The sequence below is a fragment of the Lissotriton helveticus genome, chromosome 11 (assembly GCF_964261635.1).
Source record: "Lissotriton helveticus chromosome 11, aLisHel1.1, whole genome shotgun sequence".
NCBI classification, from domain to species: Eukaryota; Metazoa; Chordata; class Amphibia; order Caudata; family Salamandridae; genus Lissotriton; species Lissotriton helveticus.
In genome coordinates, this window is record NC_136072.1 from 1,184,888,408 (window position 1) to 1,184,900,593 (window position 12,186).

Genomic DNA, 12,186 nt, shown 5'->3' on the forward strand with positions numbered 1-12,186 from the left:
AGTCCTGACTTGTTGTAGGTATGATGTTACTTGTTGTATCTTATATCTGGATGCAAGGACAGAGACAGCAAAATACATGTTGGGCGGCACACTATGCTAAGCACAGATTTTGAACATAAGTGTTTTAAAGCCACGCCCCTAATTACACTGGCCACGCCCCTTTTAGAGCCCCCCCCCCCCGTTTTTTCATCCCACTTAAAGCCCTGCGCATATGTCAACATACATTTATGGTATAATGCTAGTATTATCCAGTGGAGGTATTGTTATGTAATATTTGGCAGCTTAAATAGCTAAAACACGACAGACATCAAAGTATAAGTGCACATCAATCAGTTAAATAAAAATGGAGATGTACAGTTTTACAAATTCATTCATAGGCAAAACACAAAATAAATATGGATAAATACAGACAGAAATGTGAAAAAAAGAAATAGCATAAAACCAGGAGCCCTAATTGAAATCACATTTATATAGCGCTTCCTACCCTTGACGTTGAAGCGCTTTTTGCTGGGTGCTTCTCCGGAACTCACGGTCAGTTGTTAGTCCAGTACCACTGGTCAATGCTGGTGTTAGTCCTGTGCCCTCAAGCTGACCCGTCCAAGCTTGGACTCCAGTTTCTTTGTGGTGGATTAATATGAGTAAGGCGCGATCATGAGTGGGGGGAGGGGCGCGATCATGAGTGGGGGGAGGGGCGCGATCATGAGTGGGGGAGGAGCGCGATCATGAGGGGGGAGGGGCGCGATCATGAGTGGGGGGAGGGGCGCGATCATGAGTGGGGGGAGGGGCGCGATCATGAGTGGGGGAGGGGCGCGATCATGAGTGGGGGAGGGGCGCGATCATGAGTGGGGGAGGGGTGCGATCATGAGTGGGGGAGGAGCGCGATCATGAGGGGGGAGGGGCGCGATCATGAGTGGGGGAGGGGTGCGATCATGAGGGGGGAGGGGCGCGATCATGAGTGGGGGAGGGGCGCGATCATGAGGGGGGGAGGGGCGCGATCATGAGGGGGGGAGGGGCGCGATCATGAGTGGGGGGAGGGGCGCGATCATGAGTGGGGGGAGGGGCGCGATCATGAGTGGGGGAGGGGCGCGATCATGAGGGGGGGAGGGGCGCGATCATGAGTGGGGGAGGGGCGCGATCATGAGTGGGGGAGGGGCGCGATCATGAGTGGGGGCAGGGGTGTGTGAGTTTGTGCTGATGGCGGGAGGGGCCACAGATGAGCTCAAGGACATCAGGTATCAATTGAGTCTAACTTTCAAAAAGGGTCGATTGTTTTCCTGGCGATGGATTGAAGGCATGCGCGTGGCAAAGTGGGTTGTATCAGAGCTTGAAGGTGTGCAGAGGATGGAAGCGAAGGATAAGGTCACATCGAAGGTCGAGGCATCGATCAGAAGCTTTAAGTAAAGGTCAGTGTTTCGAGCAGCGTTTGAGGACTATAGAAGCATTAAAGGTCGAGCCTAGCACCCAGCACAGCTGTCTGGTTGTGAAAGACATGTCAGGGGCTTCGAGCCCGCCCATTTCTTACCATTAGATGACTTTCCTGTCCCTCTCATTTACCTGCTTCTTATTCGTTTCCCGGCTTCTCAATCTTGTGCTTGTCCCGCCCTAGGAGCTTTGCCTCTTTACCATCTCTTTCGATTTCTGCATCCAACACTTGCTTTTCAAGCTCTACTATTTTCTTTTTGGTTAAGCGCTCCATGAAAGTGCATGTGATTTCCAGATGTCTTCTTTACTTACTTTCCTTCCCCTGCATTCCATGCTGCTCACTGCCACCCTTATACTTCTCCCCACCTACTTCCATGTTCCGCTCACTCACATGTCTTCCCCCCATTAATTTTCCACCCTTGTGCTTCTCCCCTGCCTGCTCCATACCCAGGGATTGCCAGCTTACCATTTGGCCGGTCTCCCAACAGAATGCTATGATGACCTCCTCATCCGAGGAGTCCTCCTCTATGGCTACACTGGACAGTCCAGTGCTAACCACCTTCTTGGAACAGGCGAGATCACCCCCTGAAGTGACCTGACTGCTGACAGTCAAAGCACAACCTGTTATCCAAGTACCTTTGCAGTCCTGGATTCCCCTGCCTCTACTGGTCAGAGTTGGGGTGGGATTTTCTCTTCTTCTGCTTAGGGTTCTGGGGTACTGAGGTACTCTCTGTTGTGGGCTTGCCACCTCCCTCCTTAGGTTTTTGTAGGCCTAACCCCACTTCTTAGAGTCTTTCCCCAGTGCTTATTGGAAACCCGGTCCCGGGTTCTCCCCCACTAATTAGCTGCCCTGGCTTGTCCCCTGGGGCTTGACATCTTAGAGTCCCCTAGGTACTGGTGTAGCTTCTCTAGTACACAATGAGTCTGAATATGCTCTCTCATAAATTGTACCGCCCCTCATAGATAGTTAATTGATTACTATCAATCCATCTTCTTAGTGCTCTTTCTGAGAGGTCCAAAAAGTTCACCCAGGACTGAGTGTTCCCTTTCTGGGTGTCCCTGAATTTCTCCCTGTACTACTATGGGGTCAAACAAAATTTCTCAACTAAGCATCATCTCATGTGGGTGTAGGATTTAGCCGCATCCTCCTCTTGGTGCAGGAGCCTGTCCCTCCCAGCTATAGGGATTAGTTCCACGAGAATGAACCCGAAACTTGGGGCGCACCTCCCTCCTCTCAAGTACCCTCTTAAATGCTGTGAGCCAGTTGCCAATGCCGACCCCCTGTGTAATGGTGCAGTATCCCCTTGGGGAGCCGGGGATCAACCCCACCATGCCGTGACACCTCAACTTCTTCTTCACTGCCGCTGACACCATTTCTTCTCTGCTCCTCCTTGCTTACTTCCTCTGAGCCCGGTCTAGCTCTTTTTCCCGTAGGACTAGCTCCTTTTTCCTTAGGGGCATCCTTGCCTCCAGTGTGAGAGAACCTCCCCTCCCACTCCTAGCTGGAATGGCAAACCTAGTACTAGAAGCAATGGAGAAGGTATCATCATCACCCTCCTCCTGGGTGATATTGGGGGGGGGTCAGCCTCCCCCTCCACTTCATTCTCTGGGACTGACCTGGCCCAGACCTTTAGAGTCCTAACCAACTCTGCCTTCCTAATCTTGTTAGTAGCCAGTAACCCCTAGCCCTACACTGAACCCTAAGCTCAGCCACTGAGTTTATTCAGTTTAGCCAGATCCAACTCCATGGTATCCCTAGTTTTGGGTTTCAACAACTTTCAATCAGAATTAGAACACATTTAGAAAAATCTAAACAATAGGTTAAAAATCATTTTAGTACAAATTCAAAAATCAAAAGTTTTGTTGTAACAAAAATGTTGAGGTTTTTGAAAGATTTTACCTAATTACGGCATGGTGTACTTTAAACACAAGTCCGTATCCATACCGCTGAGCACAAAATGTTGGAAAGTGGGTTATTGATAGGGGTAAGTATACGCCTACCACCAGCAATAAGGCCACCAACACAATACAAGGTCTAATAAAGGTCTCGGTAAATTAGTCCCTTAGTCAACCATTGGTAGTTGGGTTTGATAAGTCAGGCTTAATGCAGGAGACAGATATATAAAGCATTTGAAAACACTAATACATTACATAAGTAAGACACAACACACAATAAAAATCCCATACCAATTTATTAAAAGAGGAAATATGTTTATCGTTATAATGACACTAAAACAACAAAAAATCCAATGTAGGGTACCGGAGATATGAATTTTTAAATATTAACCACTTTATAGTGCCTAAAAACATTTAGCACTCACTTGGGACGTCTGGTCGCGCTTGGCCAGGACAAAGTCAAAGTTTGAGGCCGACCATAATTGAACCCCGATTGGATACACTAAGCGGGAGAATTCAGTCAAAATGTTACCTTCACACTTAAAAACTTTTCTGGAGCGTTTTCTTCTGACGTCAGGCAAGGCACTTCATCAGGCTGGATTCAGTGCGGGTTTGCATGAGTTTCTGCGAGGGCCTGGTGAAATCTTAGAAGTCTGCAGCTCCGGAGCTTTCAGCTGGACGAACCTGAAATCCAGGCCGGGTCGCGGATGAAGGTGGCCAGCTTGACTTGCGGCGTCTGGTCGGTAACCCTATGGAGCTTTTTCACAAAAATTCTCAAAACTTCTCCAATCTTCTGGAAGCCCTTCCAGAAGGTCCCCTTAGAGGTTCAGTGTGTCCAAAACACCAATCCAGAGGTCTGGAATCTCCTAGATGGTCTCTGGTATGTCTGGACTGCAATTCCCACAATGTATCTGACCAATTCCTTCAAAGTCCACTGGACGCACTCCAGGCTAGGGACTCTGGATGGAAATGATGCAGGTGAGCTCTGTTAACCTGTAGCTTGCAGGAAGTCCACTCCTTCATCCTTCTTGCACCAAGGCAAGGTCCGTGGGGCTGTAGTACCAGATTGTGCAGCAGGTGCAGTCAGCTAGAGTGCAGTCCTTTGGGTGCAGATCCAGATTCCAGCAGGGCAGCCCTTCTTCTCCTTGTAGTTTCAGACATCAGATCTGAGAGGCTCTGCAGCTCTCACATATTTATTCAGGGTTCTGGGCTTACAAGCAGGGGGGCACCCCCGACCAATGAGATGCTGGGTGCCATTAAAAAGCCTGACAACTTCCTCCAAAGTGTGGCATCTTCCTGTCCCACAAAGCACTGCATTTCCAAAATCTAACATGAATGATTTCTAGCCGGAGGAGTACGAGCTGCTAAACCAGCCCACAGTGTTACTCCTTTTCATTCGCTCTGCTCCTCCTGACCTCTGCACATTCCTGTCCCAAGCCTCCCATCTGGCTAGGGTACTGGATGTGGGGTATGTTAGCCTGGCATTCCTTTACTGGCCTCCTCTCTTTGAAGTTCAGGTATTATCACATACCCCTCTGCTTGGCCAAGTCTTTGCAGCTGCAGATCTCCCACCATCAGATAACCTCTGCTCCGGCCAGGCCACTCACCACCTAATCCAAGCAGCCTGGCTAAGCCTCTTAGAGCTGACCAATCAGGGGAGACTGCTACAAGGCTGGATTTTGGCTCACAGAAAGGAAAGTCTTATAATGTATTTTCTGTACTAGTTATGACAAATTCAACAGTGGCTATGTGTTGAAATCATCAATACCAATCTTTTTAGTCCTTGAATAAACTTTCTTTTCTTTTCTTAGCAGTACAGAGGTCTGCCATTGCCAATGCAATCATACCCAAGCACTATATCATTTTAACACAGAGCACAGTCTCTGGGTCTTGTTAGCAGAGCCCAGGGCACAGTCAGATTCAGAAAAAACAGCATCTAATGGAAAATATCGGTGCAAAAAGTGGGGGGACACTGCAAACAGGTCCTGATTTCTCACACAGAAACTGTGTTGAACGTGAAGATCTGCATTTTTTAAGCACCTCGACTAACCCTTGCTGTAAACATGGGACAGATGCTGGGTGTACAGAAGCTGCGGTCATGTTAAATTTGTGTCGTAAATGGACAGCGCACCTCTCACCATGAGCTTAGTCTGTTGCCGTGGTCGAATTAGGATCACATATAGGCCTGAACACTCCAAAAAAAGTGGCATCCATTTGCAGATCACGTCCTTTTGCAAAACATTTGTTGGTTAGAATCATGAATTTTATTATTAGGGCTATATGGGGGTTTAATAATGAACCAGCCAGTCACCACTTTGATTTGGTGAAGAATGATAAACTCACTGAGCTATCTCCTCGAACTGCTGACAGATCGTTTTATAGCCCATGCGCCATGCGCGATAGACCTCAAAATAATATGATTTTAAATAGTCCATTGCACTGAGCTGTTGCTTTAAGTGGGATGAAAAACATGGGTCATGCCTCTAAAATGGGCGTGGCCAAAGAATTGTAACTTTGAATCTTTTTTGAGATGCGCTTTTGTACCTATGGGTGTGGCTTAAAATGTGAGCTCAAATATACTCTTTCAAGGCCTGGCACCTAACCAGTGTTTAAATGGAGGACCAACCCTGGTTTGCATATGGCTGGTGCCTGTTAGAGGTGGCATGGTGGACATCAACAATGGTGGCCTGGGCGCGGCCATGTTAATTACCAGTGGCTGTGAGCCCTGAATAAAACTGAGGTGCTCAGACTGTGCTGCTCACAAACACGTGAGCACTACACAATACTGTGGCTCTCACAAGTCTGTGGCTGCTGCTCACAAGCCCGTGAATACTGCACAAGAATGTGGTGCTCAGACTGCGGTGCTCACAAGTATGTGGTGCTCATAAGCATATGAGTGCTACACAAGGCTATGAGTGCTGCTCACCAGCCCCGATCCCTGCATAAGACTGATGCTCAGACTGTGGTGCTCACAAGCCTGTGACTGCTGCTCACAATCCCATGACTAATGTGGTGCTCATAAGACTGTGACTGCTGCTCCAAGCATGTGACCCCTGCACAAGACTAAGCTGTTCACAAGCCTGTGAGTGCTAAACAAAACTGTGGTGCTCACAAGCCTGTAAGCCCTGCACAAGACTGTGCTGCTCAGACTGTAGTTTTCACAAGACTGTGCTGCTCAGAAGCCGGTGAGCGCTGCACAGTACTGTGGTGCTCACAAGACTGTGCTGCTCACAAGACCATGAGTGCTACACAAGACTGTGGTGCTCACAAGACGGTGCTGCTCACAAGACCATGAGTGCTACACAAGAGTGCGGTGCTCACAAGACTGTGCTGATCACAAGACGGTGCTGCTCACAAGACCATGAGTGCTACACAAGACTGCATTACTCACAAGACTGTGCTGCTCACAAGATCATGAGTGCTACACAAGACTGCGGTGCTCACAAGACGGTGCTGCTCACAAGACCATGAGTGCTACACAAGAGTGCGGTGCTCACAAGACTATGCTGATCACAAGACGGTGCTGCTCACAAGACCATGAGTGCTACACAAGACTGCATTACTCACAAGACTGTGCTGCTCACAAGACCATGAGTGCTTACACAAGACTGCGGTGCTCACAAGACTGTGCTGATCACAAGACGGTGCTGCTCACAAGACCATGAGTGCTACAGAAGACTGCATTGCTCACAAGACTGTGCTGATCACAATACGGTGCTGCTCACAAGACCATGAGTGCTACACAAGACTGCATTGCTCACAAGACTGTGCTGCTCACAAGACCATGAGTGCTACACAAGACTGCGGTGCTCACAAGACTGTGCTGATCACAAGACGGTATTGCTCACAAGACCATGAGTGCTACACAAGACTGCATTGCTCACAAGACTGTGCTGCTCACAAGACCATGAGTGCTACACAAGACTGCGGTGCTCACAAGACTGTGCTGATCACAAGACGGTGCTGCTCACAAGACCATGAGTGCTACACAAGACTGCATTGCTCACAAGACTGTGCTGCTCGCAAGACCATGAGTGCTACACAAGACTGCGGTGCTCACAAGACTGTGCTGATCACAAGACGGTGCTGCTCACAAGACCATGAGTGCTACACAAGACTGCATTGCTCACAAGACTGTGCTGATCACAAGACCATGAGTGCTACACAAGACTGTGGTGCTCACAAGACGGTGCTGATCACAAGACGGTGCTGATCACAAGACGGTATTGCTCACAAGACCATGAGTGCTACACAAGACTGCATTGCTCACAAGACTGTGCTGCTCACAAGACCATGAGTGCTACACAAGACTGCATTGCTCACAAGACTGTGCTGCTCACAATACCATGAGTGCTACACAAGACTGTGGTGCTCACAAGACGGTGCTGCTCACAAGACCATGAGTGCTACACAAGAGTGCGGTGCTCACAAGACTGTGCTGATCACAAGACGGTGCTGCTCACAAGACCATGAGTGCTACAGAAGACTGCATTGCTCACAAGACTGTGCTGATCACAATACGGTGCTGCTCACAAGACCATGAGTGCTACACAAGACTGCATTGCTCACAAGACTGTGCTGCTCACAAGACCATGAGTGCTACACAAGACTGCGGTGCTCACAAGACTGTGCTGATCACAAGACGGTATTGCTCACAAGACCATGAGTGCTACACAAGACTGCATTGCTCACAAGACTGTGCTGCTCACAAGACCATGAGTGCTACACAAGACTGCGGTGCTCACAAGACTGTGCTGATCACAAGACGGTGCTGCTCACAAGACCATGAGTGCTACACAAGACTGCGGTGCTCACAAGACTGTGCTGATCACAAGATGGTGCTGCTCACAAGACCATGAGTGCTACACAAGACTGCATTGCTCACAAGACTGTGCTGCTCACAAGACCATGAGTGCTACACAAGACTGCGGTGCTCACAAGACGGTGCTGATCACAAGACGGTGCTGCTCACAAGACCATGAGTGCTACACAAGACTGCATTGCTCACAAGACTGTGCTGCTCACAAGACCATGAGTGCTACACAAGACTGCGGTGCTCACAAGACTGTGCTGATCACAAGACGGTGCTGCTCACAAGACCATGAGTGCTACACAAGACTGGATTGCTCACAAGACTGTGCTGATTACAAGACCATGAGTGCTACACAAGACTGTGGTGCTCACAAGACGGTGCTGATCATAAGACGGTGCTGCTCACAAGACCATGAGTGCTACACAAGACTGCATTGCTCACAAGACTGTGCTGCTCACAAGACCATGAGTGCTACACAAGACTGCGGTGCTCACAAGACTGTGCTGATCACAAGACGGTGCTGCTCACAAGACCATGAGTGCTACACAAGACTGCATTGCTCACAAGACTGTGCTGCTCACAAGACCATGAGTGCTACACAAGACTGCGGTGCTCACAAGCCTGTTAGTACTGCACAAGACTGTGGTGCTCACAAGACTGTGCTGCTCACAAGTCCGTAAGAAAATACTCCCTATGAAAAATAATGCTAGCAAAATTAAAACCTTTTCCTTGGGACAGGTGTAGGTAGACACGCTCACAGGTATAACTGGTGGCAAACAGTGCGGCCATCTTTGAGTGGCAAATACTCACTGCTCTCCAAAGCTCCAGTCAGAAAACTAGATGTAAGGTTGTAATACTCCTCACACCTTAACCAGAACATGTATGTATGCGGTATTACTATAGAGTGAGCGTAGCCTAGAGGCAGTGGCGTGCTGAACATGGTCAAAGAGAACGCATAATGACAAGAAGTAGGAGAGGAAGCTAGGCTGTGGATGGTTAATGCATTGTGATATAGTGTTCTGTAAAGAGGTTCGTCTTCAACTCTTCCCTAAATTGGAGCAGCTTTGGGTGGTCCTGATGGATACAGACAGGCTGGTCCTGATCCTGGGTGCACAGATGGAACAGGCCTGCTGCACAAGTGGGGAACAGCATTTACTACGCAACTTTTACAACGCTGTGCCTTTACGACGCAACTTTTACAACGACTTGCGCTGGGGGGCGCTCCAGGATAGGGAATAGTTTCATTTACTATCCAACTCCTTCCCTACTATCCACGGGGACTGGAGTTGGAATACTAAATTAAACTATTCACTATCCAGCGCCACCAACCAAGTCGTTGTAACAACTTGCGTTGTAAAAGTTGTGTCGTAAAGGCATGCGTTGTAAAGGCATGCGTAGTAACGACATACATCCGCACAAGTTTACAAATCCATTGAGACAACACAAACGTCAACAACTGCCCTGGGCCGCCATTTTGTGATTACCCCTATAGCTGAGACTCACCCAGTGCTATTTTGAGGCTGTGCATCTATTTACTGCTCAGGCCAAAGTTCTGCTGGATTGACTCATTATTTGGGCTTTTTCAACTCTTCTTTTTTAATCTTTTACAGGTGAAAACAGACTATGACCAACTCAGTGAAACGCTCGTCTCAGTGACCAAGGAACGAAATTTGGCTGTGAAAGAGAACCACCAGCTTCGAGCCAAGCTGGAGAACTTAGAGCAGGTCCTAAAGGTAAGAGTGTCTGCTTATTCACAGCACTAGGAGCAGAGTAATCCCAGAGCTAGGATGAGGGATGGAGAAGGACAGCGGGAAGCCGGGGTACTGAAGGATGATGAAACAAGTAAAGCTTGAGTTGTTGTTTGGGGACATCAAGGCTTGTTTCATGACCACATCTCCCCTCACCTGAAAGCATTAAACTGGTTACCATACGAAGCCAGAATTCAATTCAAGCTGGCATGTACCACACACAAAGCGCTCCACAACAAAACTCTTTCCTTCTCTGTCCACAGCCCATTGGACCCTTCCAAGCTCCCGCAGGCTCTAGGCGCCTTTACCCACAACATGGGTCTTGAACCCCTGCCTACAGTGCCCGCCCGGCATAGGTTGTGGCATATGACCATACCATGTACCCACTCACCCTGAGTAGAGAAGAGCCCTGGGCCCAGCACCCTTTCCTTCTCTGTCCACAGCCCATTGGACCCTTCCAAGCTCCCGCAGGCTCTAGGCGCCTTTACCCACAACATGGGTGTTAGAAATGGGATCTCTGGTTGGCTAAGGCTTGCCCCAAGGCCAGGCAGAAACCACCACTCTAGTCAGGGCAAGGGAGTTACACGCCAAAGATAACTCCTGCTCATCCTCTAGGTAACGTGACGCGAGCAGTAAGGCTTATCCCAGAGGCAATGTAAGTTAAGTATTTGCGCTTGCACCCCCAGCAACAACATCCCAGGCCCCCCACAAAAGGAACTCCACACAAGGTTAGTTATAAAAATAGCCTTTGTATTATACCAAACACATTAGATAGGAAACACACACTTTACAATGTGCCATAGGCACGGGCAGAATTTACAGGGGATATAGGTAAGCAGATTCCATCTTGGCAGGATGCTCACACGTGCAACACAGGGGACTTAACTGTCTGAGCTGAAGCAAGAGTACACAATTCACAAAGTATTCAGCAAGCTCCCTATCCCAGTCAACAAATGCCCCCTGAGCCTCTCCGGCTCGAAGAAAGAATGCCCAGGAGCCTCTCGTGGGTTCAGAAGAATTGTGCCCCGTCGTTGGAGTCCCCCTCTGGGGACTTGGCAAAACAATGGGGCCGCACTAAGACTCGGAGCTTCCGCCCAGCCGGTTTCACATACTAGCACTTCTTCAGGTGGGGGCTTCTTCTGGCGGTTGCTGTCCTCTTCGCCGGGGGCTGCGGGGCTCTCTACACACCACGGGAGCCCCGCTGCTGGACAGGTGGCTTCTATGGGCACCACGGGGCTCTCCCTCGCTCTGGGATCCCCGGGTGCTGACGCGGCCAGGTCCTCTCTCGGCTGCCGGGGCGTGCGTGGGACTTCCTGTCTCCCGCAGGCCCCGCCCACGTTGTCCCAGGCGGTTTGCCTGACTTCCTGGATACCCGGGCCAGCCCGGCGGTGAACTCCTCACAATCCGGGGTGGGCTCCCGGTTCAAGATGAAATCCCTAGCAGGGTGGGCACCCGTTTAAAGCACACACAAAGTCCCTGGCAGGGTGGGCACCTGCCAGGGATATAAACCGGCAGAAACGGGGTAGGCTTCCGGAATGAATTCTCGCCAGCACACAAAGACGCAGGGTGGGCACCTGCGCGTCGCAAGTCAGCAAAAGGGGGATCCCCACGCCGGGGAATCCCTCGAGGACGGCGAGTGCAGCTCGGGGCTTCAGGCTAACCCCAACGCTCCCCCTGAAAGTAAAACACAGCACTTCCCAGGCGCTGTAAGGAGGGACAAAGTGCCCCAAGGCACCACAGGGCAAAAGTCCTTCAGGAGGTGGGGGGCAAAGGCTGGGCCCAGGGGCCAGCTCACAGGGCCCTCCAGACAGGGAGGCAGTCCCCAGTGGCGGTCCTCCTGGTGCCCAGCAGCAGCAGGCCCCCTCCAAGATAGGATCAAGCAAGAGAACCTTTTGTAAGGGGACACAGCCCCATTTTATACACCTAAATCCTTTGTCTGGCTTCAGGGTGAGGGGAAAAACCAGTCGCAGCTGGTTTTGGAGCACTCTGTTGTGCTCAGCCACTCTTCTTTTTCACTAGTCAAGCTAGGGTCATCAGACGCACCACAGGGGGCGGAGCCAGCATTGTGTGGGGAAATCCCAGCCCTATTCAGGTCCCAGGTACACCCCTCCCTCACATTAACATGCAGATTTCCCATTCACCACCGGGGCAGACCCATCCTGACTCCTGGAGCCAGGCTCACCAGCCAGCTCCAGCCAATCACAAGCCAGACAGCCAATTCACATAATTTACACAGACATGCCAACTTCTAGAAGTGGCACATCCACACTAGACACAATTATGCTGCACACATCATCGCGCAGCATT

General features: G+C 50.0%; 2 protein-coding genes across 2 annotated transcripts in view; one reads left to right on the forward strand and one right to left on the reverse strand.

The window, feature by feature from the left end:
* Positions 1-12,186, forward strand: part of RIMBP2 (RIMS binding protein 2) — a 1,305,415-nt gene that overhangs the window by 685,732 nt on the left and 607,497 nt on the right. The window contains exon 5 of the mRNA XM_078668014.1: positions 9,742-9,864. Within this exon, the coding sequence (XP_078524140.1) occupies positions 9,742-9,864 (123 nt within the window). The remainder of the gene's footprint in view (positions 1-9,741; positions 9,865-12,186) is intronic.
* Positions 1-12,186, reverse strand: part of LOC144792069 (uncharacterized) — a 172,177-nt gene that overhangs the window by 64,085 nt on the left and 95,906 nt on the right. The window lies entirely within an intron of this gene.